The sequence below is a fragment of the Azolla caroliniana genome, unplaced genomic scaffold (assembly GCF_043228905.1).
Source record: "Azolla caroliniana isolate FFs.n. ecotype wild unplaced genomic scaffold, voAzoCaro1.0.p SCAF_10, whole genome shotgun sequence".
Classification (NCBI taxonomy): Eukaryota; Viridiplantae; Streptophyta; class Polypodiopsida; order Salviniales; family Salviniaceae; genus Azolla; species Azolla caroliniana.
The window spans coordinates 2,461,180-2,489,008 of NW_028230445.1; the positions used below are offsets into that span (position 1 = coordinate 2,461,180).

General features: G+C 37.2%; 4 protein-coding genes across 11 annotated transcripts; all 4 read left to right on the forward strand.

Moving 5' to 3' along the window:
• The first annotated feature begins 2,134 nt into the window (after window positions 1-2,134).
• VIP5 (plus-3 domain-containing protein) lies at window positions 2,135-5,351 on the forward strand. Of its 4 annotated transcripts, none has more exons than XM_087326426.1 (3): window positions 2,135-2,270; window positions 2,710-2,793; window positions 2,881-5,351. In XM_087326426.1, exon 3 carries the CDS (start codon window positions 2,927-2,929, stop codon window positions 4,859-4,861), a length of 1,935 nt encoding a protein of 644 aa, XP_087182552.1. In that variant the 5' UTR covers window positions 2,135-2,270; window positions 2,710-2,793; window positions 2,881-2,926; the 3' UTR covers window positions 4,862-5,351. The 4 variants fall into 4 exon arrangements, with proteins under 4 accessions (XP_087182552.1, XP_087182554.1, XP_087182556.1 ...); XM_087326428.1 differs by having other exon boundaries at window positions 2,719-2,793; XM_087326430.1 differs by having other exon boundaries at window positions 2,754-2,793.
• A 4,158-nt stretch (window positions 5,352-9,509) lies between these two features.
• LOC147858679 (F-box protein SKIP14-like) lies at window positions 9,510-11,833 on the forward strand. The gene is made up of 3 exons (XM_087326437.1): window positions 9,510-9,739; window positions 10,542-10,891; window positions 11,038-11,833. The coding sequence occupies exons 1-3, from the start codon at window positions 9,682-9,684 to the stop codon at window positions 11,599-11,601; spliced, it is 972 nt and encodes a 323-aa protein (XP_087182563.1). The 5' UTR covers window positions 9,510-9,681; the 3' UTR covers window positions 11,602-11,833.
• A 2,205-nt stretch (window positions 11,834-14,038) lies between these two features.
• On the forward strand, window positions 14,039-18,249 carry LOC147858680 (calcium-dependent protein kinase 2-like). 2 transcript variants are annotated; one of them, XM_087326435.1, is made up of 9 exons: window positions 14,039-14,568; window positions 15,107-15,502; window positions 15,986-16,129; window positions 16,296-16,448; window positions 16,668-16,783; window positions 16,917-17,084; window positions 17,211-17,338; window positions 17,423-17,522; window positions 17,818-18,249. In XM_087326435.1, the coding sequence occupies exons 1-9, from the start codon at window positions 14,211-14,213 to the stop codon at window positions 17,878-17,880; spliced, it is 1,626 nt and encodes a 541-aa protein (XP_087182561.1). In that variant the 5' UTR covers window positions 14,039-14,210; the 3' UTR covers window positions 17,881-18,249. The 2 variants fall into 2 exon arrangements, with proteins under 2 accessions (XP_087182561.1, XP_087182562.1); XM_087326436.1 differs by lacking the exons at window positions 17,423-17,522; window positions 17,818-18,249 and having other exon boundaries at window positions 17,211-17,342.
• A 2,587-nt stretch (window positions 18,250-20,836) lies between these two features.
• LOC147858681 (regulator of nonsense transcripts UPF3-like) lies at window positions 20,837-27,631 on the forward strand. Of its 4 annotated transcripts, none has more exons than XM_087326431.1 (12): window positions 20,837-21,544; window positions 23,393-23,499; window positions 23,584-23,679; window positions 23,877-23,984; window positions 24,058-24,140; window positions 24,564-24,659; window positions 24,735-24,903; window positions 25,423-25,496; window positions 25,568-26,027; window positions 26,394-26,479; window positions 26,676-26,734; window positions 26,809-27,631. In XM_087326431.1, exons 1-11 carry the CDS (start codon window positions 20,952-20,954, stop codon window positions 26,712-26,714), a joined length of 1,911 nt encoding a protein of 636 aa, XP_087182557.1. In that variant the 5' UTR covers window positions 20,837-20,951; the 3' UTR covers window positions 26,715-26,734; window positions 26,809-27,631. The 4 variants fall into 4 exon arrangements, with proteins under 4 accessions (XP_087182557.1, XP_087182560.1, XP_087182559.1 ...); XM_087326434.1 differs by having other exon boundaries at window positions 25,568-26,006; XM_087326433.1 differs by having other exon boundaries at window positions 25,423-25,487.
• Window positions 27,632-27,829: the final 198 nt, after the last annotated feature.

Here is a 27,829-nt window from a genome sequence, read left to right on the forward strand (position 1 = left end):
TGTCAATTGCATTCAAGTTCAAATTTCACAATCCAAGCACACTAAGAAATCGTCAGATGCATGCAACAATTTTTATTGATATAGCTAAATAATTGGGTGGAAACAAGTCCATATATAATAACATATGAAATATTCAATGGAGAAATGTGGAACATGCAGGTGTCTCCAATAGCATTTTGAATATGGCATACGAGAAGCAAGAAGAAAAAGGGATACAAAAGGAGCCCATGAAATCAGAGACACCACACAAACATGTTATTCATGGTGATTCAAATACATTGCATATTAAAATGTTTGAAATATATAAATTTTCAAATCCTACTTTGATTACAAAGCCTATTGTATGTCTAGAACCATATTTGAGAACCTAGTCCTCTTAATAAGATACCGATGTAGAGTGGAAGACTTCAAACATTTAGAATATGGCATATGAGAAACAAATGGTTCCATATTCAAACATGATTTCCATATTTCGAAGGATCACGTGGAAGAATTCAAACATTTAGAATATGCAGGCACACATACATACATGGTATTCATTGGCTATAATGACATGTCCTCATGGTGATTATATCTATGCTTACAATGCTTAACTAATCTCTGCTACATAATATTATCATTGTCGTCATCCAATAGGAAAATAACAAACCTATTATGTGTAACCACATCTGTGTGCTTGAAATAATTGCATTCCTACGTATGTAAACATGAATACATAAGTGCTCAAGATAATCGTACCTTGTGTTGTAACTAAGTACGTGAGATAATCAATGCTTGAACAAACATATTTTGTGTTTCTTTGAGCTTAGTTTCATTTGGTGGAAAACAATGAAAATGGGTTGAAAGAAAATACAAAAATGTTATTTCTAATTCAACATTTTTTCATATTGATGGTGAAATTATAACAATGCATTTATATGATACATTTGAAAAATGAAACAACTAAGTCTCTCACCATGTTAGAATATGGAACCATGTGATCAAATGTAAATGAAAAGAAACCTTAAACGATGTAAAAAATAAAAATAACCATGAAAATACATACCTGTTATTGCTTTCGTTTTGCGGATCGAATGTAGGTGGTTGGGAAGTGCTCGCTGGCGGAAAGTGGTGCTCCTCTCTGATTCTTCCCTCCAAATACCCTAAAACTCTCTTTTAAAAATAGATTCTAAATGAGCGATTCAGGGTTTTTATTTTTTATTTTTCCCCTAAAAAACTCCTTCCATTAGTTATAAAATTTTACAAATGAGACGATTATGTACAAATCCCTGAAGGGCCACGATAGTTCCATCTTATGTGCATGCCCACTGACTCAAGAAAGGGAGAGGACGACCATTGTTGGATGAAGGCTATTCGTTGTCTTTCAACTCCCTTGGAGCCATCATTAAGGCCATCATATTGGCTCTTCAGAGTGGCTACAATTTCACTCCATATCTCTAGCAGTAACCTTTGTTGGATGTGCGGTTTGGTTGGAGAAGACTTGCCTATATCGTTGTTTCCATAGAATCCAAAGAGTTATTGGGCTGACCAATTCCAACACCTCATGAGATTTGTCATTAAGAGGAGTGGAGTGGACATTGTCGCCGGAGGAGAAAAAGACCTCTTGTGCTTGTATCACCAAAGTCATCCCCTCCTCCCGATGCTCGTATTTGCCAATTGCGGCCTACCATGATAGCCAACATATATTTCCTCACTTGATTGAGCCTTGCACTTGACATAATTGCAACAAGCAGCCAACCTCATTAATAATGAGTGGGGCTCCTTTTGACAGAGTCGGGCTCCTATTGACAGAGGTTGTCAGACAGCGGGGCTCCTAGTCGGGTTCTTGTTTAGTAAGCGGGGCTCCTAGTCAGGCTCCCCAAGAAGTGACGATTTCTTCGCGCGTTTTTTTCCCCCCACATCGGACAGTGCAGGTCGCACATGCCCTCGATTAAGCGACCTGCATCGTCCCTCTCCGCAATTCCCTCACGTGCCCTCTTCAATTTTTGGAGGTATTTAGACACGTCGATGTATGTATGTATGTATGTATGTATGTATGTATGTATGTATGCATGCATGTTCATGCTTATTGCTATGAATGTAAATATGTATGTATCATGTATGTGTATGCAATATTGTATATACATCATATAAGAAGTTTTGTTCATCCCTTGTTAGGGTTAGAGTTGAATTTAGGGTTTCCTTTCCATCTCAGAGCGAGCGGAGGTCCTCCATCGCAGAACAAATCAAGCTCGTCAGCAAACAAGAAACCCTATTCTCCATCTCATCTGGTACCTCCATCCCCTTGTCTCTTTTGCTTCATTTGTTGTTCAATCCCTTGACGAGAGAGCATGTTTCCACAACCGATATTCCTTACGATTTTCGGTTTGTTTTCTGTGCTTTCCAACGTCTTTGTCGGAGCTTTTTGTTTTTGAAGATGTTTCTTTCGATTTTCTGTTCATTTTCATTTTTGTTCTTCGCGTGGTTTGATCTCTTTACTGAAGACGGCTTTTTGGAGACCTTTTCCTTCAAATTTTCTACATTTCCTTCAAATTCTGCGTGTTCTGCAATTCGGTATCTCCATTGGATTTATTTTTCACTGCAGAGATTCCTTCATTTTGTACATGCGTGGATTTTCTGATAAAAATTCAGAGCTTTTGATGTCTGATAATCCGTCAGTATTACGTTTCCTGTTATAGCTCAGTCTCCTGACTCGATCTTTTTTTATAGGTCTTTTAGCAAATTACAAATTCCTGTGGTCTCTGTGCTTCAAGCCCTTGCTTCGTTTTCTGCAGCAAGTTATTCAATCATTTGGTACGTTTTTAGAGTTTCTTATCAAAATTCTGACTTCCCCATGACAGACAATGGTTCAGATTTCTTGAATCCATGTTGTTTTCACAGATTACAGTAAATTCCAGTGTTTTGTGACTTAAAATCTGTCATTTTCATGGCGGACAATGCTTCTCTTGATGACGAACTATTGGCAGCTGTTGGAAGAAGCAGTGGTGGAGGAGGAAGCAGAAAACCACCGTTTTCTCGTTCCTCTGTAAAACGAGGAAGAAGTGGAGAAAGCTCTGATGAAGATGATTATGAGGAAGGCCCTGGCGAGTTCAAAGCCGACACAGACGAGGAAGAAGAGGAGGAGGAGGAGGAAGAAGATTCAGAAACTGATAAACTGCAGGGAACTGGCAATAGAAAAGCTTCTGGATCTAAGATGCCTCTTAAAAAGAGAATAGATAAGGATGAAGGATTGGATGATGGATATGCCTCTGATGATGCTCCTTCATATGGTAGTGATCTGTATAAAGATGAAGCAGACAAAGAAGAACTTGGTAAGATGACAGAACTGGAAAGGGAGATGATCTTATTAGAGAGAGGAGAGAAGAGAGAAGATTACTTGGCTAGGAAGAAGGCTGGATCTCGACAACAGAAAGAGATTAGTATTAATGGAGCCACTAGTAGGCAGAAAGACCTTCAAACTCCTCCTTCATCCTCTCGGATGAGATCATCGACCAGAGATTCTTCTCGGAGTGTTAACAAGAATGCTCTCAATAAGCTTATCTCTGCAAGGCAACAGAAAGCACACGAGTCTGATCAGAGGAGGAATAGTTCAACTAGGAGGCCATCTCCCCCTAGCCACAGGAGGAGACCTGGTGGTGATGTTGAAGCTAGTGATGAATCACAAAATAGTGACGATGAGAGAGATCGAGACCATGACAGGCGAAGGTATTCTAGAAATACTAGTGTTAATGATGGTGGCCATAGTGACGATGATCAAGAGGATCATCATGCTGATATCACTCTAGAAGATGTGAATAGCATTACCATCAAAAGATCTAAGCTTGCAAAGTGGTTCCTTGAACCTTTCTTTGAAGAAATCATTGCTGGATGCTTTGTAAGGGTTGGTGTAGGGTCGAAAGATAATCATAATATGTATCGTCTATGTCAAGTAAAGAATGTAGATGCAAGAGATCATGACAAACAATATAAATTTGAGAATAGGATGACTCATAAATGGCTGAATCTTGTATGGGGTGATTCCGAAGCAAGATGGCAAATGGCTCGGATTTCTGATCAAGCACCAACTGTAATAGAGTTTAATCAGTGGTGTAGAGAGGTTGAGAAATCACACTCTCGCAAGCCATCTTTGGTAGATATAACAGATAAAAAAGAAGCTATTGCCAAGCTAAATACTTTTGTTTATTCTGCCGATCTTGTTAAGAAAATGCTACACGAGAAGAAAATGTCTTTATCTAGGCCATCAAATGTGGCCGCGGAGAAGGACAGACTTCTAAAAGAGATGGCTATTGCTGAAAGTAAAAATGACCATGTTGATATTGAGAGAATCCAGGTGAGGCTGAAGGAGTTAGAAGCATATTCAATGCAGAATCAGAATAAGAATGCAAAGGCTATGGCATTAGCAGAGATGAACAAGCGGAACAGGTTTGAGAATTTCAAGAATGCTTCTGAATTGAAGCCAGCAAGCCATGCAAGGGCTGGTGAAGCAGGATATGATCCATTCTCTCGTAGATGGACACGTTCACAGAACTATTATGATAAGACTTCTAATGGTGAGATTAATGAATCATTGAAAGAAGGTGAAGATGCCAGTGCCATTGCTGCTGATTCTGGCAAGCTTATAGATACGAAAGCTCCTTTCACTGAGGATAAAAAGCTATTTTCTCTACATGATTTCGATCTTCCAATAAGTTTAGCGGGAATACAGAAGTTTGGCGGTGCGCTTGGTGCTCATTTGGCCTTCATTGCGAGGAAGCAAAGAGTTGAAGCTACCTGTGGAGTTCCTGTTGAGAACAGCGATGGGAGAAGGCATATGCTTACGCTCACTGTTAATGACTACAAACGAAGAAGAGGTTTGCTGTGAGAGATCTCACCAGAGTATTGGGTTGGTATATATGTATTGGTGATATGGTCTGTTTTGGATTCTTGAATTCTTATTCTTACTCTGAATGATGTCTAAGGGGATGGCTACGAGATCTCACTAAAATTCTATGAAATTGTGGTTTCTAATGTGATTGATCATGACTCTGCAACGTTTGGGCAACCTAAAAATGGAATTTATATTGCAGACGGTCGATCTGAATAGCTAGAGAATTGATTTCATAGAGGCACAAAAGCTTTCTAGTGATCTGTACCCTTTGAAGCATTTGTCGTGGTAGATTCTATCATTTGACAGCCTGTAAATGGAATTTATGCAGCAGAATCTTTGTCTAAGTAGCTAGAGAATTTATTTCATATGCTTTCTATTGATGTATAGCTTTCAAGCGTTCATGATGGTAGCTTGACATGTATGGAAGCTAAAAATGATACTTTGTAGCTTAAATTTTACTCAGAAATTTCTGATTTCTATGGCCTAGAGCACATACTTGAGATAATTGATAAACATAAGAAAGAACATTAAAAACTATTGCAGGTTCTTTTAAATAAGTCATTCAAACCCATGAGAACTTTTAAATGAGAATTTATTGTCTTGTCTTTGCTATATTGGAATGTGCTATTAAGGTTCCATTCAGTAATACATTTGGGCATATGGTTATAAGTTTTCTAACCTTACTGCTGTAATGTATAACTTGAGGTTGCTTCTCTAGACAGTAATTTGCAAAGATAGAAACAAATGCTTTTGAACATTGTTAAATCAAGATTTTGCAATCTGGAACATTTTGTTATACAAATTGTCGACTTAAATTTTGTAGATAAATAACATACAAACTTATGTCCATCTCTTCATTTGCGCTTTCAAAGAGGACTGATTTGTCGAACAAGGGTTGAGTTGGCACAATCAGTCCTCTTTCAAAGCACAAAATTTGAGGTTTCAAGTCCTTGTTGGCAAAATCTTAGTGCCAAAGAAGGATGTCGATGTAATCTTAGTGGTGTCGAGTGTTTCTATGCCTAGTATATGGAGTAGTTGGGATATTAAATTGTGAATGTTGTAATTAGATAAGCAATTTTAGTAAAACCTAAATTTGTGTGTCTCCTATTTGTATATATTCTATACCTCTTTAAATAAGCTAACCATGTTCAAATGAGTACAAACTATTATGGTGTTATGGTAGTAATTAAATTGGAGTTTTAAAGCAACAATAATTGGAATTCAAACCTCTCGATAGAACCTAGTGTTTATCGTTTCTAAAAGACTGATTAGTTCAATGGTTTAGACCATTGGATAGTGAATATAGTAACTTGAGTTAGAATGTCACGATAATTGTTGCCTCTTCTTCTTTTGATTTTGAGCCTTCCACTAATTTGAGCCTAGTAGCTCTACTTGAATATTGATATGGCCTAACTATTATACTTGTTTGATAGGATTTCCTACTCTTTCTTTAATATGGGATTTCCTACTCTTTGTTCAACATCCATAGAGGCAAATTTTGATGGAAGTGAATTATGGTTCTATGGTCAAGTGGTAGAAGAGTGGTGGCCATGGTGTGCAAGGAAACAAATGTTCACTCAAATGATGTATTGGATGGTTTCTCTACTTTCTTGGTATGGTGAGTGGTCATAGAGGATTGTGATATTTTCTCCCTTGCTTCTTGTTCTTTTGATTTTGAGCATCTTCCACTAAATTGAGCCTAGTAACTGGACTTGAACCTTGATATGGCCTAACAATTATGTTTGTTTGATATTAGTGGATTTCATAAACTTGTTTGATATCCTTTGAGGCAAATTTTGATGGAATCGAATTATGGTTTGATCTATTGGCAGAAGAGCAATGGCCATGGCATGTAGGGGAAACAAATATTCTCTTGAATGATGAGTATGGAGGGTTGGTCTACTTTCTTAGTATTATGAGTGGACATAGGGGGGGCTATGATATTTTCTCAACGGGATTTATGAGTAATTCATTGGGTGTCTGCAAACTTATAATTAAGTCCTCAAATTCTTAATTATCATGCACATATGGTTGAAGTTTTGGCATTGGCCAACAATGACGAAAATTTGTAGGGTGGGATCATATAAATTGTGGATGAATTGATCCATAACTTTTTTCGTCAATCATCTTATGATTGTTGTCACACCTATTCTATAGGCTTTATGTTTGGAGTTTGTACTCTCATTCAATTTCATTTGCTTATTGTTTGAGGAAGAAGAATTGGCTAATGAGATTCCGCTTTGAACCTCTCATTATGTTCATAATTGTTGCCCACTTCTGTAAAATGAGATAGGAGCTTGCATATATGGGCTGATTTGCTATCTATAATTCATATTACCACTAGAGAGTGTGGATCTCCTCTCTCATTCAACAAAGGTTAACCACGTTTGTTTGGCTTGGAGGGTGGTGAGTAGTTTGGGTTTGATGTGTTTTTTTTCAACACCATCATCTTTGTATGCTAGGTTGTTGGTGATTTGTGATTTTGAGATCCTACCAAGGGCTCCTCACGATCTATGAAGTACTAACAAAGTGAAAATAAGGCATGGTCGTGGTGTTTGTGAACATGGATACAAATTTGGTGTTCACGAGCCTTAGCTATTTTCATGTTCAACTATGTACACGCTCCTAAGATTGATTGAATCACATAGCATTTGTTTGACCAAAACTCAATTTCTACATTCAAGGCTTTTGGTGAAGGATTCTGTCTTCGTTGGTGCACATGAGTTTAATTAGGGTTAACTTAGGACAACCTTTCTTGGGAGAAGGGGATGCTGAGGTGTTACTATGATAATTGAGTTTTATATTCTTAAACCTACTCCCTAGTCCATTATTGGCTTTCTTAGGGCTAATTGATATATGGGATGTACACTTTTGTGGTGAACATCTATATAAAATACCATATATATATATATATATAATATGATAATTAGCATGCCATCACAAAAAGGTCATAAGGAGACTTGGACCCATGATGATTACAATATGAATGTTATAAACTTGATAATTTATGCTAATGTATGGTATAGACTTGATATTACGATATGCTACCACCTATTATCGGCTAATGCATGAATGGCAAAATGGCATGCGTGCATGAAAATATCGAGTGGCCATCATGCATAGATATGACGTGGCAAGCATGCATGTGTCTAATGATGTTATATAAACAAGTTCTCTAGTTATTGATGAATCTTTTCATTCAAACTCCTGAGAGCAAGAGAGAATGGATGAAAAGAATAGAAAAATAAGGGAAGAATGTAACTATATTAACAAGAAGAACAAGATTACACGAATACACCGAAAACTATAGTCAAGTACACATGTGTCTAACTATGCCTATATAGGCAAAGTTCTCGAGTTATTGATGAATTATTTTGGTTCATGCTAGTTTTCAACGTATTCTTGTAATCCTATCATTCTTGTTAACATAATTACATTCTTCTCTGATTTTCCCCACTCCTTTCTTCCATTCTATCTTATTTTTGGCCACTACACACTTTTGGTGCTTTTCAAGGGTGCTTAAGAACCTTGGAAACCAAATTGTCACAAAACTTTCTTTGTTGACATGTTTTCTTAGTATAAGCTCTATTTGGAGGACAGAATCACGGAGCTATACACGAGAAATACTCACAAGTTACTATATTTGCTCATAAGATGAAGAACTACAATAGGGACACTTTTAATATGCCATTCCATTTAAATAAAGATATAGAAAACTAAGGTTGAGATATGAAGTCGGGTTATTAGATTCAAAGATCAATGTTCTAACATTTTACATCATGTGAGATAAACCTTAGCGGCATGGGATTATTCACATCGAAATTAGAGAAACAATATAGCAAGGTTCTATCATAATTTGAAGATGGGAGAAGCAGAAAAGTAATGTGTTTCACAGCTTCAAAACTCAAGATAAACCCTTAAAACAAAACATTAAGGTTTTCTTGAGATGAGTAATCAGGTTATTGGATTTAAAGTTCTATGTCCTAGGCACTAGATCATAGACCCATAATCATTTCCATCGAAATGCGCAATCTATAATGGGATGCGATTTAAGTTCTTCATCAAACTAGACGAAATAATTTTTATTCCTTCAAATTTTCCACTTGGGGTTGTAGCTAGTTTCTTAAGGATGGAAATGAGCTAATCAATGGACAATCAAAAGGAAGTGCATGAATGGTGACCGGGCCTAGACAAGCCAAACAAACAACTAAAGTCTTTCCAGTAGACAAATTTTTGTGATTCAATGAGGTTGGGAAAGAAAAATTACCAATGGATGGCCATAGAAGTATACATGTCATAGGATTGAACGGATGCAAGCCCAACCAAAGAACTAACAGATTGCTACCCAATTGAGTGACTTGTTGAAGTAGGAAAATGACTTATCAACGAAGAATCAAGACATAAGGAAACCTCGATATAGAACTCTATTGGCATTTCACAATGCGTGAACTAACATGTTCTAAAGTTTTGTTACTTTTAGGTAAATACTAGACAACATATGGAATTTGTGAACTTAATATTCCTAAGTCTTATTTTCTACTTTTAGACTTTAGTAATGGATTTCATTGCAATGGATTTGTGTCCGGGGGTATGTATCATGTATGCATTAGCAGGATAAGATAAGTCCAAGATGATCACATTACATACTTAGAACCCAAACATTGGGCGAGGAAGACAATGGAGGAGAGAGCATATAGATAGATCGACGAAAATCTCTGTATTTTGAATGATGGAGAAAGGTAGAAATATCATCAATCTCTCCTGTTATTGCATCTGATTCTGTTACCATAGGTTATTTGTGAAGAAACCCTCGTATGAACCTACAGAGGAAGTCTCCGTATGTAATGGATTTTGAAGCATATGCACCAGAAGGTATTTATTTTCCTGCTCTTTAACCCCCATGTGAGATAAATATAAAAGAAAGGTATGGAAGTTTTTATATTTCATGTATGCTGAGTATCAATATGTGCTCTGTATATATGTGTGGATATGGATATGGATAGGCTCCTACCCATATGTGGACCAGTATGTTGCATATCATCAATATATATCTTGATCAATTGATGATTGGATCCATGTATGGAACGGTATGATGCATATAATGATATGTTTTGATCAATTGATGCATGGATACATGTATGGATCAATGCGATGCATATCAATATGTCAATAGATTATATGTTATGGAGGTTTGTTCAGCTCCATGTATGCATTATGGATCAAATTTGTTTTTGCAAATTCATTCTGTTGAACTAAATTTGATGCATATTGTTATATGGTTTGCTAAATTTGATGCATGGAACTAGCCATGTGGAAGTTGATTCATATGGGGTTTACCCTGATATTTAGTGAAGATTACTGAGCAAATGTTTGTGTAAAATTTTGCAAATCTTGGATCAAAAGAAATAACAGGAAGCCATCAAAACCTTCGATGGGGATAGAGATGTTCACTGCTGCAAAATAATAAAGGAGAATTTTGATAGAAAAAAGTGGACACAAATGAATTATATTTTACCTTTTTTAGGTTAAAAAAATCCAAGAGGGGGGAAAACAATGGCACTGACTATGTATGGGAATTTCGATAAAAAGATTTCTTTGTCATGTCAGTGGTGAATTGAGATTATAACCAATATCTTATAGATGTGGAGTTTAGGATGCTTATTCGTTATTACAGGTGGAACCTTTATTGATGATGATTTGAATAGTGATAAAAATGGAGGAGAGACTTCTAGTAATATACCTCCTGAGGTCCTCTTCTATGTGATCCCATACATGAACCTGCAAGACATCCTCAACATGGAATGTGTTTGTAAATATTTGAGACAATGGGTCAGAAACGATATCCTATTGTGGCGAAAATTGCATGTAGAACCTCCTTTGAGCAGAAAACTAAGAAATCGTGATCTTATCAAACTATTCAATCGGACAAAAGGAAAACTTGAATGTCTCATTTTGGTGGATTGCATGATGATTACTGAAGGTATTATTCGTCATATCATTCTATCAAGTCCAATGCTTTACAAGGTGAGGCTTCCGACCTTCTTATTTTTACCTTCCTTATGAGTCAAATTTAGGTCTAGGAATAGTTCCACTTCTTCTATGTGATTCCTATTTGCTAACTTTGGATGTAGTTTTAGAAAGATGACTAACCACAAGATCTTGACTTACAGATTTGTCTTCCCAATTGTACGATGGTAAATGCTGGATCAATGGTGCAAATGGTTAATGAACGCGATGATAGGGGAATGGCCCCTCTAAAGGAAATGAAACTACATAACATAAGTGGCCTAGAGAGAGAACACTTGGAAAGTTTGCTATCAATGATGAGTTCTTTACATACCACAATTAAGCCTCGATATTATCATGAACCACATGAGGTTTACTCTTCTGATGGGAGAGCGATTGATGTTGAAGTGTGTCCCAAATGTAGCAATGTGAGGCTCGTGTACGATTGCACTAGGGAAAGATGCCGACAAAAGCCGGAGTGCCGAGGGTGCATTTTGTGTGTGCTTAGGTGTGTGGAATGTGGTATATGCATGGAAGAAGATGAGTGTGAAGAAACATTATGCCACGATAACGTGTGCTTGAAGTGTTGGTTGAAACTGTCTAAATGTGGAGAATGTAACCGACCTGAGTGTGGTCGCCATGCTAATTGGATGTCAGACACTGTATTTGTTTGTGATGAATGCACCAATTCTTCGTGGGACGAAACCGGAGTGGAGTTTGACTTATAGGTTGTGCATTGGTTGATTGTATGAACAAAGCACATGGTAGATACTAGAAAGAGCATTTCAAATGCAAAGTATTCTTTATTGTTACATGAGATCATATTAATTGGGATTTGAGCTTTCTTGAGTGAGAAACATACGGAAGCAATTAGCTAGAACATATAATTGCTATCAATATTGTACTATAGAATTATGAACTTATGTAAGATTGTAATGTCAATTTGATTGTTTTGGAGGATATCTAGATAATAATAGCTACAACCACATACATGCCCATCATTATAAGTTAATTCTTCAAGAGAAGGAACAAAAAAAATGGAGCAATTCCTTTTTACATGATGGACAAGCGTAAAGTAAATCATAGCATATACCAAGTGTTGTTTGGAATGAAAGTTTATGAAGGGGCTTTATAACTTTAAAATACTCGTTAACAAAATGCTAACTATGTCATGATGGCTCTATATCTACAAGGACACACATGACACGTTAGCTTAGCAAAAAGCTAGGGCAACAAATAGTAAAAGAAACCCAAACAATGAAAAGTTTTCCTTGTGCAATAGATTATATGCATGCATGAGGTGGGTTTCCACAATTGTGTTACACTCGTGCAAGGTATTGTGGTAAAATCATTCTTGGAGCTGTTTCTTTCGTATCACAATGCCTTGCATGTGAATTTGGCATGTTTTCAATGAAATTTTGACAAGATTTTACCACATTTCAAGAACTCCTAGCAAACATGAAACCATCACCAAAGACATAGGGCATGTTCTTCACTCTCAATTGCATGGTCTTTAGTAAAAATCTTGGACATGAAGAGTCCATCCACACACATTTGACCTCTGAGGAAGATAAGAAAACCTATCTATTTAACTCTATCTATTGAATTTTTCATACATAAATAGCTTGCTTCAAGCACTACATGGAGTGCTTGATCTTTAAACTTGGATCTAAGAAACACCAGAGACTCTTGTCACTTATGAATGTTCCCCATGGCAAATGTGTAGAATAAAACCATAAGTTCTTGATTTTGTCTAGCTTGGTTACTCTTGGCACAAATTGTCTATTTTTTTCTTAAGGCAATGAATATATTACATTGTGGTATGCCAATGCCACATATGCTAAACATGTCGTCCATTGTTTCCATTCACTCTAGATTGTGTCTTGCTTTGCCATAGTGAAAAGCAATTCCGTCTTTTTTGGTCGATCCGATTAACATGTACCATGCATGTGGAGCCTATATTAAGAAAATAGGTTAACATTTCGCATCGTTTAGATGGCTAACTAACCACTTGAAGAAGCTTTTGACAATGAATTGGTCCTTCCTGGATTCAACCCCACGTGGCATGTGTTTCATGCTTGTATGATAACTATTATATTTCAAATGCTATTGTCTCCTCATTTCTTGTGACCAATGACAACATACCACAACAACATGGATTTTTGTTCTCCGTGTGGTGTGCTTTAATTGCTTATCCCCCAAAAGAATTTGGTATGCCCTATGTTGCTTGTGACCTACAAAAAATGAGCCACATCAACATGGAATTATACATCTCACATTTTGCCCAACTAATGAGAAGCTTCAACATGAGTGTGTATTATGGGGGCAACAAAGAAGTTGTTCGCTTCACATTTTGTGTGATTAATGAGAAGCTACAACATCTATATGAATGTCGTTGTGACCAATGAGAAGCTTCAATATGAGTGTATGATAACAATCGGCAACGGTTCGGTTTGAACCGAACTGAACCGCGGCTTAATGGTTTCATTGGTTCGGTTCAGGTTTAGGTTTTTTTTAACGGTTCGGTTCGGTTTCGGTTTGGTTTCAGCAGTCAAAAACTGCGGTTTAAACGGTTGAATGGTTTTTATTTTTAAATTTTAAAAAAAAATTTTAAAAAATTTAAAAAAATTCTAAAAAATTTTAAAAATTGTTTTTAAACAATCTTTTCATTTTTACTCTTATTCTCACATTTTAGGAACATCTTAAAAATTTTAAAAATTCTAAATAATGAAATATTATAAATTTAAAAAAATAAAAAATAAAAAATTGACCTATGTGGAAAACCGAAACCGAACCACGAAACTGCGGTTTTTACGGTTTAAAGGTTTAACGCTTTGAAAAGGTTTAACGGTTCGGTTCAGGTTTTTTTTTAGGTAAACGGTTCGGTTTGGACCCTCTCAAACCGAACCGAACCGTTGCCGATTGTTAATGTATGAATGGGTAGTAGTAGTAGTGGTAGTAGTCACATGGACCCATCCATCCATCCATCCATTCATGCATGCATCCATGGGCATGGCATCCCATGGAAGCCCAAACGACAACTAGCCCCGAGAATGGGAAGGGCGTGTGCCCCTTCTCCTCCCCACCGTATATTCCACAGACTGGTTTTTAGGGTTAGGGTTAGGGTTAGGGTTAGAATTAGGGTTCCCGCTCCCCACTTTCCCCCCCCCCCCCCCCCCCCCCCCCTTTTTCTCTCGCATCAGAAAGCTATGGTGATGGCCATGGCGGTTGAATCTCCGAGCATACTTGTAAATTGACCCTAAACATAGGAAAACCCCTGAAGCTTTCCCTGCATCCGTCTCGACTCTCCTCAAAGCAAAGCGAAGCAAGACAAATCATGGGGAACTGTGTGGGAGGAGGCTCGGATTCTCCTTCTCCATCTGCTTCTTCTGCCTATTCCTCCACAACGCCGTCTTCTTCTTCTACTACTGCTTCTTCCTCCACTCAGAGAGTCGCTGGAAATACAGGAAAGGCCAATAACGATGGCCATTCTGTGTCTTCATCGGGTGGCTCTTCTGTCATTGCTTCAGGAAATGCCGTAGCTGCAGGAAGTAAAGCTTCTTCTAAGCCTTCTGGTCCTATTGGGCCCGTCCTTAACAGACCCATGGATGATGTCAAGAATTACTATACTATCGGCAAGGAGCTCGGCCGTGGTCAGTTTGGAGTTTCTCACTTGTGTACAGAGAAATCTACTGGTATGCAACTTCATTGATGGGGTATTTGTGTGTTTTTTGTGTGTAAGGGATATGATTATGATGAAATGTTATGTTAAGATCTTCAAATGGCTAAACTGACCTACAAAATCACAAGCAACCAACAATATTGATGTCCTTGGTTTTCCTTTGCTCGTGCGAGATGCAATGCTATTTTATATTGATGTGGTACATGTGTGTTTTCTTGTTGTGATGAGATGAAATGAAATTTGATATGTTCTCATAAGGCGAAAATAGCTTCTTGAGACAGAATGATGGTATGGTTTCATGTAGGCATCAACATTGATGTATGTATTATTGCATGGGAGAGATAGAGAAGAAAATTTTATATAGAAGCAAAATGGGTGCATTCTATCGGTATTTGTGTATGAGAGGAAATGTTCTATTGATGTATATGCATGAGAGAGGGATGTTCCAAACTCTAACCTCTCCTAGATGTATCTAATAGTGAAGTAAAAGTTGAGATGAGGAGAGAGTAAGCTCGTAATAAGGACCTAATTATATATTGTTTTGTTTACAGGTAAACTTTATGCTTGCAAATCCATTGCGAAGCGTAAGCTTACCAACAAGGATGACATTGAAGATGTCCGCAGGGAGGTACAGATCATGCACCATCTTGCAGGGCAAGCTAATATCGTAGAATTGAAGGGAGCTTATGAAGATAAGCATTCAGTCAATTTGGTGATGGAATTATGTGCTGGTGGAGAACTATTTGACAGAATAATTGCTAGAGGGCATTATACAGAGAAAGCTGCAGCTGCAGTTTGTAGAACTATAGTTCAAGTTGTCCAAACATGTCATTTGATGGGTGTTATCCACCGTGATCTTAAGCCAGAAAATTTCCTACTAGATAGCAAGAGTGAAGATGCTAACCTTAAGGCAACTGACTTTGGTCTTTCAGTTTTTTTCCAACCAGGTATTCTTTCTCTTTGCTTTTTAAGATTTGCCTTGGTAAAAGAGGTGGTCTATGGATTTAATTATGTCTGGGTTTGGAAAGTGTTCTTTAAAGGCTAATGTATGGATAAAAACGTGGAGTCCAATCTATTTATTTATCTACCTCAAATCATTGTCTCTGTTATATGTTTTCAAAGGTTAATTTGTCGCTACATTTACAACATCATAATTTGTGCTTTGTACATAACATCTTGTATTCGCTCAACTTGTGGAGCACAATTTCATCCACTGTTGCCATGGAAAATAACAAAGTTCTCTGATTCTACTTATAGAAGACTTGAAAATGCTAGAGATCCCACCTGGAGCTAACATTTGCTCGTAAATAAATGTGTGACCTTGAATTCATGCTTAGCATTATGATCATGGGAAATTATGTGCTTATCTGCACACAAGTAACATTGATATGTGCAAAGTAACATTAGATGTGGAAGGATTCTATGGGCAGGTGATGTCTTCAAAGATATTGTTGGCAGTGCATATTACGTTGCACCAGAGGTTCTTCGGAGGCATTATGGTCCTGAGGCTGATGTGTGGAGTGCAGGCGTGATTCTGTACATCATGTTGTCTGGTGTTCCACCATTCTGGGCAGGTAATATTTTATATAGTTCATGATCTTTTCAATTTGGTTTTGTTAGACATTTTTACTTGTAGATACAAGAGTGTCATTTTTTCGATTATTTTTGCATATCCTTAATCCTTTATATATATTGTTATATGTGTGTCTAATCTGTGAGCTATTTACTTTGTTGCAATAGACACGGAACAAGGCATTTTCGATGCTGTTCTTAAAGGCCAGATTGATTTCAGTAGCGATCCTTGGCCAACTTTTTCACGTGGAGCAGTAGATTTAGTAAAAAAAATGTTAAAAGTGGATCCCAAAGAGCGACTAACTGCAGCACAAGTCCTGAGTGAGTAGACTTGAATTTCAACATAAACCTTTATATTTATACCGTCATGACTCAATTGAAATTCTATGAAACTTTGATTGGATTTGATGTTGTCGAGGCTTTGAAAAGAAAGCCCGTACTTTTGTACCTTCATCTCATACTGTATGTTTTGGGACATGATTAGAATGTTTTTTGTGACGCTTGCTGGAAAAAGAAACTCCATCTATTCTGGTCTTACAGGCCATCCATGGATTAAGGTTGATGGTGAAGCGTCGGATAAACCAATTGATAGTGCTGTACTGGGTAGAATGAAGCAGTTTAGAGCAATGAACAAGCTGAAAAAGCTTGCATTGAAGGTTTGTGTGTGAAGAATTTATATTTAGCATGATCCACTATATTTCTACTATAATCTCCAAGATGGGTTGATAATTGTAACGATGTAATACCATATGCTCACTGATGTTCACCTTGTTTTAAGAACATTTTCAGGTAATTGCAGAAAGTCTTTCAGAGGAGGAGATTATGGGGCTGAAACAAATGTTCAAAAGCATGGATACTGACAATAGTGGCACAATTACATATGAGGAATTGAAAACTGGGTTGGCAAAGCAAGGTTCTAAGATTCCCGAACATGAAGTTCTCCAACTTATGGAAGCAGTGAGTTGTATTGTATTGCATGGAAATCTGGTGTTTTAAGAAAGTTTAGCGTAAAGTTGGTGCCAAAATGTAGTAGGATGTGTTTCTCTAACTAATGAATATGGAAGTGGGTTTTTGGTCATTCAGGCTGATGTAGATGGAAATGGTACAATTGATTATTCAGAGTTCATTACAGCAACGATACACATGAACAAGATGGATAAAGAAGATCACTTATATTCGGCATTCCAGTACTTTGATAAGGATGGGAGTGGGTGAGGATCAAAATAAATCAATCCTCTTGAATTTTATTTTTTATGTTGTTTCTGTATCTCTAATTATGGGTTTGTCTATTTAAGGTTTATAACGATGGAGGAATTGGAACAAGCATTGACAAAGCATGATATGGGTGATCCGAATGCCATTAAAGATATCATTGCCGAAGTAGATACTGACAATGTAAGATAATTTATAACCTTTTTTTTTGTTTAAAGTTAAGGTTAAATGTATCCATCTCTCATTCAAAAGTAGAGACTATAACCTTGTTTTTTGTTTAAGTTAAAGCTAAATATATACCCGCCTTTCATTCAGCAGTAGATACTATAACCTTGTTTTTTTGTTTAAGTTAAGGCTAAATGTCTCCTTCTCTCATTAACAATTAAAAGGAAGAAATATTATAAAATTGATACATGAACATTGAATATGGAGTATGGTCTATGGAGTTCAGTTCTCATATATGGTCATATTTTTTCAGGACGGACGAATTAACTATGATGAGTTTGTAGCCATGATGAGGACAGGCGCGCCTGCCAAATAAACGAGCCTAAAAATGACAAAAAAAAAGAGAATCCGAGAAAGAAATTTTATCTGCAATGGGGGGTTGAAGAGTTCAAAGCAAACAATTGCTACACATCCTTGAAACTTAACTTGGAGCACACGTTATTAGTAAAGAGTAAAGAAGGGATGCATACATACACACAATCTCTCTCTCTCTCACACACACACACACAACACAAAATTCACAAAAACAAGAAAGCAAAATGGAAACTTTTTACCATGATTCAAGTGGTTTTGCCAAATATTAAAGCATCCGTGCACATTCCTTAACTTAAAAGAAGCATTAGTTGTGGCTGTCACAAACAGGTTGAGAATGAAAACAATAATAAACACGAAATGCATTTGCCTAGTCAAGTTAGGTACAGACCAGTTGCAATTGCATCCATCTCCACTTCAGTTAACCACCAGAAATTGTCTTCATAAACAAATGAACTCCTAACCAATCTGGTTAGACCAAATTTTATATCACCTTTTTGGATGGAAAGCATCAATCTTTAAATCGTATCAAAACTGTCCATGACCAAGAGTGAATCTTCATGCATCACAGGATAGTGAACACCCCAAAAAGAGACTAGGTGGACATAGGGTTTGCCTTTAAATGATTTGCGTTTAAAACATTGCTTCTCCAAGAGAGTGTGTACTTTGTTGACCTTATGGGTTAACTAGAATTAACTGTTTGAAGGTGAGTTGTAATTTCTCTCCAGAAGGCACAATGAAGCAAAAAGTTTAATTCAAGTTACACAAAAATTCAACATACAATGAGGTTCTAGCTTCCTAGATGGACACACTTGCCCCTCAAACTAACATTGCCCAATTTCAAAATACTAAGTTGATGTCTAAATCATTGTGTTAAATATCAAGATTTTAAGCCATTACATTTTAATGATAATGGATTTTGGCTTCTAATATATTGGGGGGTTGTCATAGTGGTGTAGATTCTTGATCAAAAGCCACCAATTCATCAATAGTAATGCCTAGTCAATGTGGCTAGTAAAGAAATCTTGAACACTATAATAACTTCATGATGAAATCACCATATTTGTTCCCTAGACTTTGAACATGCAAAGGCTTTATATTCTTTGGAACATCCCTCCCAATCCAACACGTAAATGATTGATTTTAGATTTATGTACTTAGCTTCTTTAGTTTGTTAAATATATAAACACAATAATGAAGTAAAGATTATGCTTTGAAATGATACCCTTGTGTGTTGGGCGCTAATAGTTTGGTCGGAATAATATATCTTTACAAATGAAATGGTTTCCACTAGGTGTCAAGTGTTGAGGCCAAAAACCATATTAAATAAGAAATACAATAGAGAAACAAAATTTTATTGTGGAAAAGAGCAAGACGCGCAAGGTTATGCCAAAGTTTGGCATTAAATCAAAATGTGTTGTCAACATAGAACCCTCATATATACTTATTGTTTGCTATCATGAGAATGGTTACACTACTTATTGTTACCATGCAGAAAGCTACGATGATAGTCACGAATACAAACAATTATCATAAATAATTATCATGCCCCCAAACATATTACGCCCCCCCCCCCCCCCCTCTTCCTTTGGAGGATTAGTTACAATGCCACTTGTTGCCATCCCACATAATCAACATGCACCAAGTCATGCATGGTGTCAAGAGCACCGTCAAATGTAACACCAACACCCTTGTCCAAGAAGGTATTGTGTTATCTTGTATTTCCAACTTCCAAAGTTGCTTTAGTGAAGCTTCTTATCAAGGAGAGAGCTCCTATTCATATATTCATGTTCAATTTGTTAGGAATCAGATGAGGGATATGTGCAAAGCACACTGATGTTGGAAGCAACATTGTCATCTATTCTCGTAAGAGCAAAATGTAAGTACTCAACTCTTAAACATGATCCACATGGACGTACACCATGACATTTGGCAGATGTCCCTTTATAGATGACCAGTACTGCCAAACGTGGGTTTACCAACGTACGTTACCCCATGTAACGTTTGCCTCTCAAATGTTCTAGAATTTTACGAATGGTTTTTTTTGCAATCAAGAGTGCACATTATAATAGCACCAAGAGAAGTGTGATTTAAGGATGGGGCTATTCTGCAAGTGTTTAGCCATGTAGCGTTTGCCTCTCCAATGTTCCAGATTTTTAAGAATGATTTTTTTGCAATTAAGAGCGCACATTGTAATAACACATAAGAGTAGTGTGTGTCAAGGATGGGGCTGTTCTTGACAAGTGGAAGATTAAGCTTGAATGTGAGTGGATAAATGTCAGAAGGGAGAGTGAGTGTGACTCAATCCATTCATACATTCTATGATGGCATTCAGTGAAAGGAGAGAGAAACATTTATGACGTCCACAAGAGATCAATTGCAATTCTATGTGATGGGGCTTGGTTGCACATGGTGACGATCAAACTCGGGTTCTCCTAGTTTCATGACTTTGATCCTATAGTGTAAACCACCATGCCAATAGGTGAGGCTCGAACGCAGGTTCGGTCATTGATGATCAAACTATGTGATGGGGCTTGGCTGCACGTGGTGACGATCAAACTTGTGTTTAACCGAGCTTCATGATTTTGATCCTACAGTGTAAACCACTATGCCAATAGGTGAGGTTCGAACGTAGGTTCGATCATTGACGAACGAGTTCATCGTATGATCGATTCGAGTCGCCCACATGTGTCTGTCTGCCGGTGTGTGTCGGTTCATCCGAGATTTCTTCTCTTTCTCTTTTTTTTTTTCTTCTTCTTCTTCTTCTTCTGGTTGCTAGCTTAGTAAAAGCTTTCTTGGTGAAGAAGAAGAAGAAGAAGAAGAAGAAGAAGGAGGAGGAGGAAGAGAGGCTTTGTGTTGTGCTCTGCTATGCTCTACTAAAGTAAAAAATCAAAGGCAACCAGAAAACTGCATTTTACTTTCCCCACTTTTCTTCTTCTTCTTCTTACCCTACTACACACAGAAAACACAGAGAAAACACACACACAGAGAAAACACAGAGAAAACACAGGGAAGGAGACATCGCAGAGACGAAAGAAGATACGCAGGGCAGATGTCCCTCGGCGACTGTCCGCCATGATCTCCCCTCCTCCTCTTCGAACCAAGCATCCCCATGATCCCTTTTACCCCCTCGCTTCTTGTAACCCTAACCCTAACCCTAATCTCGACGCTCGCCCTCGCCCTCGCCCTCACCCTCATCCCAATTCATCCCCCTCTAACCAGCATGCTGGTTTCGACTGGTCGGACAAAGGCTCTGCCACAGCAGCAGCAGCAGCAGCAGCATCAGATTCTCTCATCGCATCAGATTTCCATCCCTTGGCATTGAACTCCACAATCCCGTCCTTCTCCCCATCGCTTGCCTCTCCTCCCGTTTCCGATTCCCTTGCTCCCGTTTCCTTGACGTTTCCTCCCAAATCTCCGCCTTCCGCAGCCAGCCATATCAGGGAAGTTCCTAAAGGCCATCACCTTGTTGGTAGTAGAGGTGCTTCCATGGGTTCTTCTACTACTATTACTGCTGCTAAGAAAGCTATGAGAGACGGTTCCAACCGAACTAAGGTGGTTGTTCGTCAGCTTCCTCCCGCCTTATCCCAACAAGCTTTCAAAGAACAGATAGAAACACGTTTTTCCAGCTCTTTCAAGTGGATTGTGTTCCATCCAGGACGATCGAGGTAAAAATCTGTCTGATTTAATATATGCATTTACATCGCAGTTTCTTGCTGATTTAAATTTAATGGGTTCATAGAATGATAGCTCCCGGTTACTTCATGGAAAAAAGGAAGGAAAGAAAATGGCATTATAAAACCTGCAAGTATAAGCAGGTATAGATTGAATGGAATTTATGCAAGGGAAGGACAATTCCAGTTACATAGAGAAAAGAAAAGATAAAGAAGAGGTGGGGGGATTATATCAATGAGTCAACTTGGCGAGCCTCAATTGTCCTGAACCTCTCACGAGCATTCTTGTGAAGTTCTTCCCTTTTAGAATCCTATTCGTTGAAGAATTCTGAACATAACCTCCAAAATGGCCCTCCATAACATAGGGCTATTTCCTTTTCTTTGTGCAACAAGGTGTTGGTGGCAAGTTCCACAACGAGCACAGCCCTAATAAACATACACATCTAATTTTCCTAGAATGGCTCGTCTGTAACAAAACCCAAGACCAAATTACTCTCTAGGAGAGATATATATGAGGCACACTGAACTACTCTTTAGGAAGAGACAGCTGAGGCACTTTCCAGAATAGAACACACATTACATTAAAACTGTCCATATGTCTCACTGCTCAGGACACTGAAGTTCTTATTTATTTATTCTAAAATATCTTAAATCTCGAGATATCTATGTTACCAATTTCAAGGTTTGTTTTAGATACATTAATCTAGTGTTTCCTTTGATTGTGAATATTTCTAGTTGTTTAAATAATATAAATTATGTCTTGAAAACTTTGTGCAGATGCATTCATTTATTGGCTCTCATAGCGGTTATATCATGTAACATACATTAAACTTCTTTGAAGGTGTAACATTCTTTCTTATCTAAATCATGTGTTTTGTTGTAAATTTTGCTGACTCGACAATGACCATTAAGTTAAGGTGTCCCCCTTATTATTTGGTTGTGTCGTAACTTGTAGAAAATATCACCATACCTGTTCTGTTCATCATACATTTATGTTCCCATGAACAAGTACATGCTATGTGTGAAGTAGTTGAAATGCATGCTCGTATCTCCACTAAGTTTAGGTTCCATCCCAGGTCTTTCTATCTTGTAACTTTATCCCTTTACTTTCTTGTTATTGATTTAGGAAGAAGTTTACTCTTGTATCATGGTTACCGTCTTTGTAGGGTCATCTTATCTTTGTAATTGTACGATACAAATCGATTAGAGGCAAGTTTGATAAACTTGAGTAGCCCGTTTTCATTCATTAGATTTGTAAATTCTATTTACTTCACCTTCATGAATCACCTGCTCTCATTTACTCATTCAGTTTCACATTTTGAGGTCAAAACTATTCTAGTCTTATAGATGTATTAAAGACGCGTGGTCTCATAATAATCGATACATTCACTATAGAAAAAATAACTACTGTCATTTACGAGATATACCTATCATTTCTCTCATTTACTCTCATGGGATATTCTGGTCTTGCAAAGTTAGTGGACATGCATATTCTTTCATTAAACTTGAATTGAATTACATATTTATAATCTCACGCCAAAGAAACTTGATGTGAATGCATTATTATGTATTATGGTTTTCTTTCTGTATTAATATGACGAGTATAGTATTTATTGTAACCAGGCCTGCACATTATTATAAGGATTTTATCATCTTTCTTTATACCTTACACAATAGACTTTCTTCATAGCTTTTGTAATGCAGTACATTTTACTGTTTTCTGCAGAAAAGCTTATAGGTTAGTTGCTGTCAGTCATTAGTGTTTTAATAACTGGTTTGCCTTTTCTATTCTCCAATAATTACGTGATTGTGTGCTCATTTTCAATCAATTTTGCTCAATAGTGTAAGAAGCAGCACTTTCTCTCGAGCATACATCGACTTCAAGAATGCTGATGATGTCATTGAGTTCCATCAAGAGTTTAATGGCCATATGTTTGTGAATGAAAAAGGTAAGGCGAAGATTTTATTTTCCAGAAGGTATTTCTTGAGAGGCATGGGGACGTGGTTTCATATATCCATGTTAATTCTCATAGGTACACAGTATAAAGCTATGGTGGAATATGCACCAAACCAGCGTGCTCCCAAAATATGGGCAAAAAAAGACACACGTGAAGGCACAATTTTCCAGGGTAATTTAAATATATATACCACAGAATGCAAAGTTGTAGCACCTCTTCTTGTTAGGTTACATTGAGGACATACTCTATTTTTTCTCCTCTATAATTTTTTTCAGTGCATATTTCAACATCTTGAATTACAACTTTAAAGATGAGTATATTGCACGTTTTCAAGGGACCATGAAATTATTGCTATTTTTAATTTCCAGATCCCGAGTACCTTGAATTTGTTGAATTGCTATCAAAGCCTGTTGAATTCTTGCCCAGTGCTGAGGTGCAGCTTGAGAGGAAGGAGGCTGAAAGAAGCCTAAATCTAGGTTGGTCTTCTTGGAGTTATTTACTTCATCCATCCCAAGTGAAAGTTGAAAAATGTGAATTTTTTTTTGACAGCTGCTGGAGTCAAGGATTCCATCCTTGTCACACCTCTTATGGAATTTGTGCGCCAAAAGAGAGCATTGAAGTCTATGCCTCAGGTTCACATATTTGTGTTGTTTGAAGTCAGTTATGTTCACAGCCCAAAATGGTGTATCTGTGTTGATCGTTATGATGCTCTTATTGAATTTTTATCAGATTATGAACTTGTCTAGAAGTCAGCTTTTCTAAACAGTTATATTTCACACAACCTGTTAAATTTTTTTCTCATCTTTGGCAACTTGAGATATATGTCATTGCAGCCTTAGTTCTTCATTCTGTTTATTTTGTCCAATTGTGATATAAATGGATTCCAAAGGTCACGAAAAATGTTAAAGGAGCAAGGAAAATAACAATAGACAATAATATCTACCATCCTTGCTCATCATATATCTATTAATACACAAATGGATTATTTCAACCTGCTGTTTCTGAATTTCCCATATTGACTAGTAGCCATCCTGACTATATAACATTTGTAGCAGAAGCTACTTGCTGGTGGTGGGAAAATTGTTGTTCGAGGATCGTCACCAACATCTTCCGGCAAAGTAATAGCAAAGCGGGGATCCAAGACGTCAATGGTAGTTTCTTGTGTGTTCATTTTAGAAGATTCGTGATCAGTGAATGACTAATGTTTTCTTATTTGATTGTGTTAGCAGTATCCCCCTGGACCTAGATTGAAAGAAAAACCAACGTATATTCCACGCCCTGAAGAACATCAGCGACATGATATATTGGTAGACAAAAAAGCACGAGTAATCATTGAAATAAAAGGGAGGAAGAGTTTGGTGGACGTTTGCCGAAAAACTGGCTCTAGCAATCAAAGTATGGTTTTTATGCTTGGCTGCTGTAGTATTTGTATAAATTTTCTGTTAGGGGTATTACTTTATAAATATTTCTCCTTTATGCACTTGATTGCTTTGGTTATATCTGCAAATTCAGTGAATGAACATTTTTTGGAACAATTAGTAGAAAGAAAGAAAAGAAAGATATATTAACGTCTTTTAAGAGGCCAAAATGGCCTATAAGACCAAATAAGAGATTACATCTTAAGTGTTGTCTCGTCTTTGAGAAGAGCATTGGTCTTATTATACCATTGGTAACAAATTGAAAAAATTTACCAAAAATGTTCTTATTGTAGGGAGACGTTTGTAATCCATCACAATGTGGTTAAGGCTACCATGCATTTTTTTGACAATTATGTATGTTTTGGACTTATAAGATACAGACGTCTTGTTCTATACATGTATACATGTATACAGATATATTGAAAATCAAGGGATTGAAAATATGCAGAATTCTCTTTCGTATTCTTTAAATGCTGGTCTTTTATTTAATTGATAGATTCTCCGGCAAGCAACAATATTGTTGACAATGCGGATGTTCAAGTGCTATTGACTGGACAGAAGGTAGTTAAGGTATTTATTGAACCTGTCTTTTAAATGAATAAAGAGTTCGATCCACTTATCACTTCACATTATTTTTCCAGGATATTTTATGTGGCAACCAATCAACCCGACTGGCAACATCATTAAAAAGTCCTTTACAAAGTTCTCATACTGGCACATCAAATGATCACATAACTCTACTTTCTAAGGCAAGCGAACATGTTGAAAGGGGCGCTTCTTGTTTGTCTATAAAGTCTCCTGTTTTACTTCAGAAGTCAGATCAACAAAGTGACAAAGACAAACGTCTTTCGAGGTCCCAAATGTGGCGTTCTAATGGGAAAGAGTCGAAAAATACTCCTATAGAAAGCGAATCCACTTCATCAGAACAGCATTATGCATCGACAAGTAATACTGATGAGAGAGGTGATACCCCAAAGCAAGATGCAAGGCGCCTAAGGAACAAGGATAGGCCTGATCGTCCTGTGTGGACTGTTCGTCGACGTGGTGAAACTTCAGGGTCTCCTTCATCCTTTAATACTGGTGCTTCCTTATCTCTACCAGGTAAGAGCTTAAAGCTATTCTTTCAGAAATAAAGAAGCTAAAAAGGTAAAGTAGTTCCAATGTATTTTAAAGAACCTAAGAAGGTAAGGTAGTTCCGATGTCTATTAAAGAACGTAAGGAGATAAGTTAGTTCTATTGTCTATTAAAGAACTGAAGAAGGTAAAGTAGGTCTGGTTTTTCTTAAAGAAGGTAAGATAGGTCTGGTTTCTATTAAAGAACCTAAGAAGATAAGGTAGTTCTGATTTCTATTGTGATCTATTTGTGACCCATATGTAACTCTACCAATAAGAAATAAAAGAATCTATTCAAGAACTTACCATCAAGTTCTGCATACTTGATAATCTTCTCCTAATGATTTTCATGCAGGCAGCCAAAGGCAGGGCAAAGGACCTCGGGAATGTGATAACATACCTTCTAACAAACGTGCTGGTACATCCACCATGGGTCATGAGGTAAATAATAACAATTTTGGGATTTTGATTTATTTCTTTTCTTACAACACACATTCTCAGGAATCACTACCAAAACCTGAGAGGTTATGTACCAATCTTGAATACTCTTCTCAAGTCACTTGTGTAAGGAAGCAAAAGATTCAGACAACTAAAAAAGATTTTGTATGTTGATGGAGTCTCCTTAATTTGTATGTAGAAGCAAGTGTGGGTGGCGAAGCCAGGGTCTGGATCTTAGGCTTGTCAGAGTGAACACAGGTCTGAATCCCATGTGACCTCAAGTCGAGCCTTTATTTGAAAAATATACATTAATGATGTGTGAGGTCTTGCAGTGAAGTTGGATTTTCAAAAAAGTAGTTCTCATACTGTGTTGCAGCACGGTGTTCAACTTTAACAATGATGCAGGCTACTAGTTTTAACAGCATTATATCTTCTGATAAAATTTTGGCCTGTTGGAGGTAATAGTTCTACGGGCCATAAACAAAAAAATGTTGCATAAAAAATTGGATGCAAAAGGAGAAGTTATGCCATGTGATTGAACTTTCGAAAGCAGGAAGAATGAGCTTTTTAGTGGTTGATGAGTTACTCTGCCTCAAATATAGCCTCGTGATGTTTTTGCAACTGAGTGTGACTCATTCAGCCTATAACAAAGGGGTACCCAAGCTATATATATAGAAAGAGGTTAATCGTATCACAAGAGCTTTCTACCACATCACACGCCCCTTCAAAGGTTACATTATTCTTTTGTTTTGAGCTTTTGATGGGATTTGAGCACCTGAAGATGATGTACAAAAACCACCTTTCTGAGCGTTTCTACACATTTCCTGCGTGTGAAGGAAAGAGAAGTCCAAGGGCACGTAAAGGGATTTAGTGTTTTATGTTGTCCCAAAGTGAAATATATACTGATGAGATGATGTTCATAGATGCAGAACTCGCCAATGCAAAAAAAAGCTGTATGTGTAAATAGAGTATGATGCCGATTGAGATGCATCAAAAGATTGACAAAGTCATGTCACAAGGAAAATTGTTCACCATCATCAATGTGGAGACACTTGTGACATACGCACATATATTTCCTCTGGCTTTATATTGAGAGCAAGTACAAAAAATGCTGAAGCAAAATATATTGTGGAAATTGTCAGCATCTTTAAGTTATTTCTACTGTGTCTGATATCTATCTGCAATCAAGCACAAGAGCATGCATGAAATATCATCCATATTAGCTAAAAATGTTAAGAATTGACTAAACTTGGTTAGTATTGCTGAAATCTCTAAAATTTTCTCATGTTATCGGTCTTTTGGTTCTGTGGCAAATTTGTTGTGTTATGGATTTTGCACGTTTCATTAAATCCG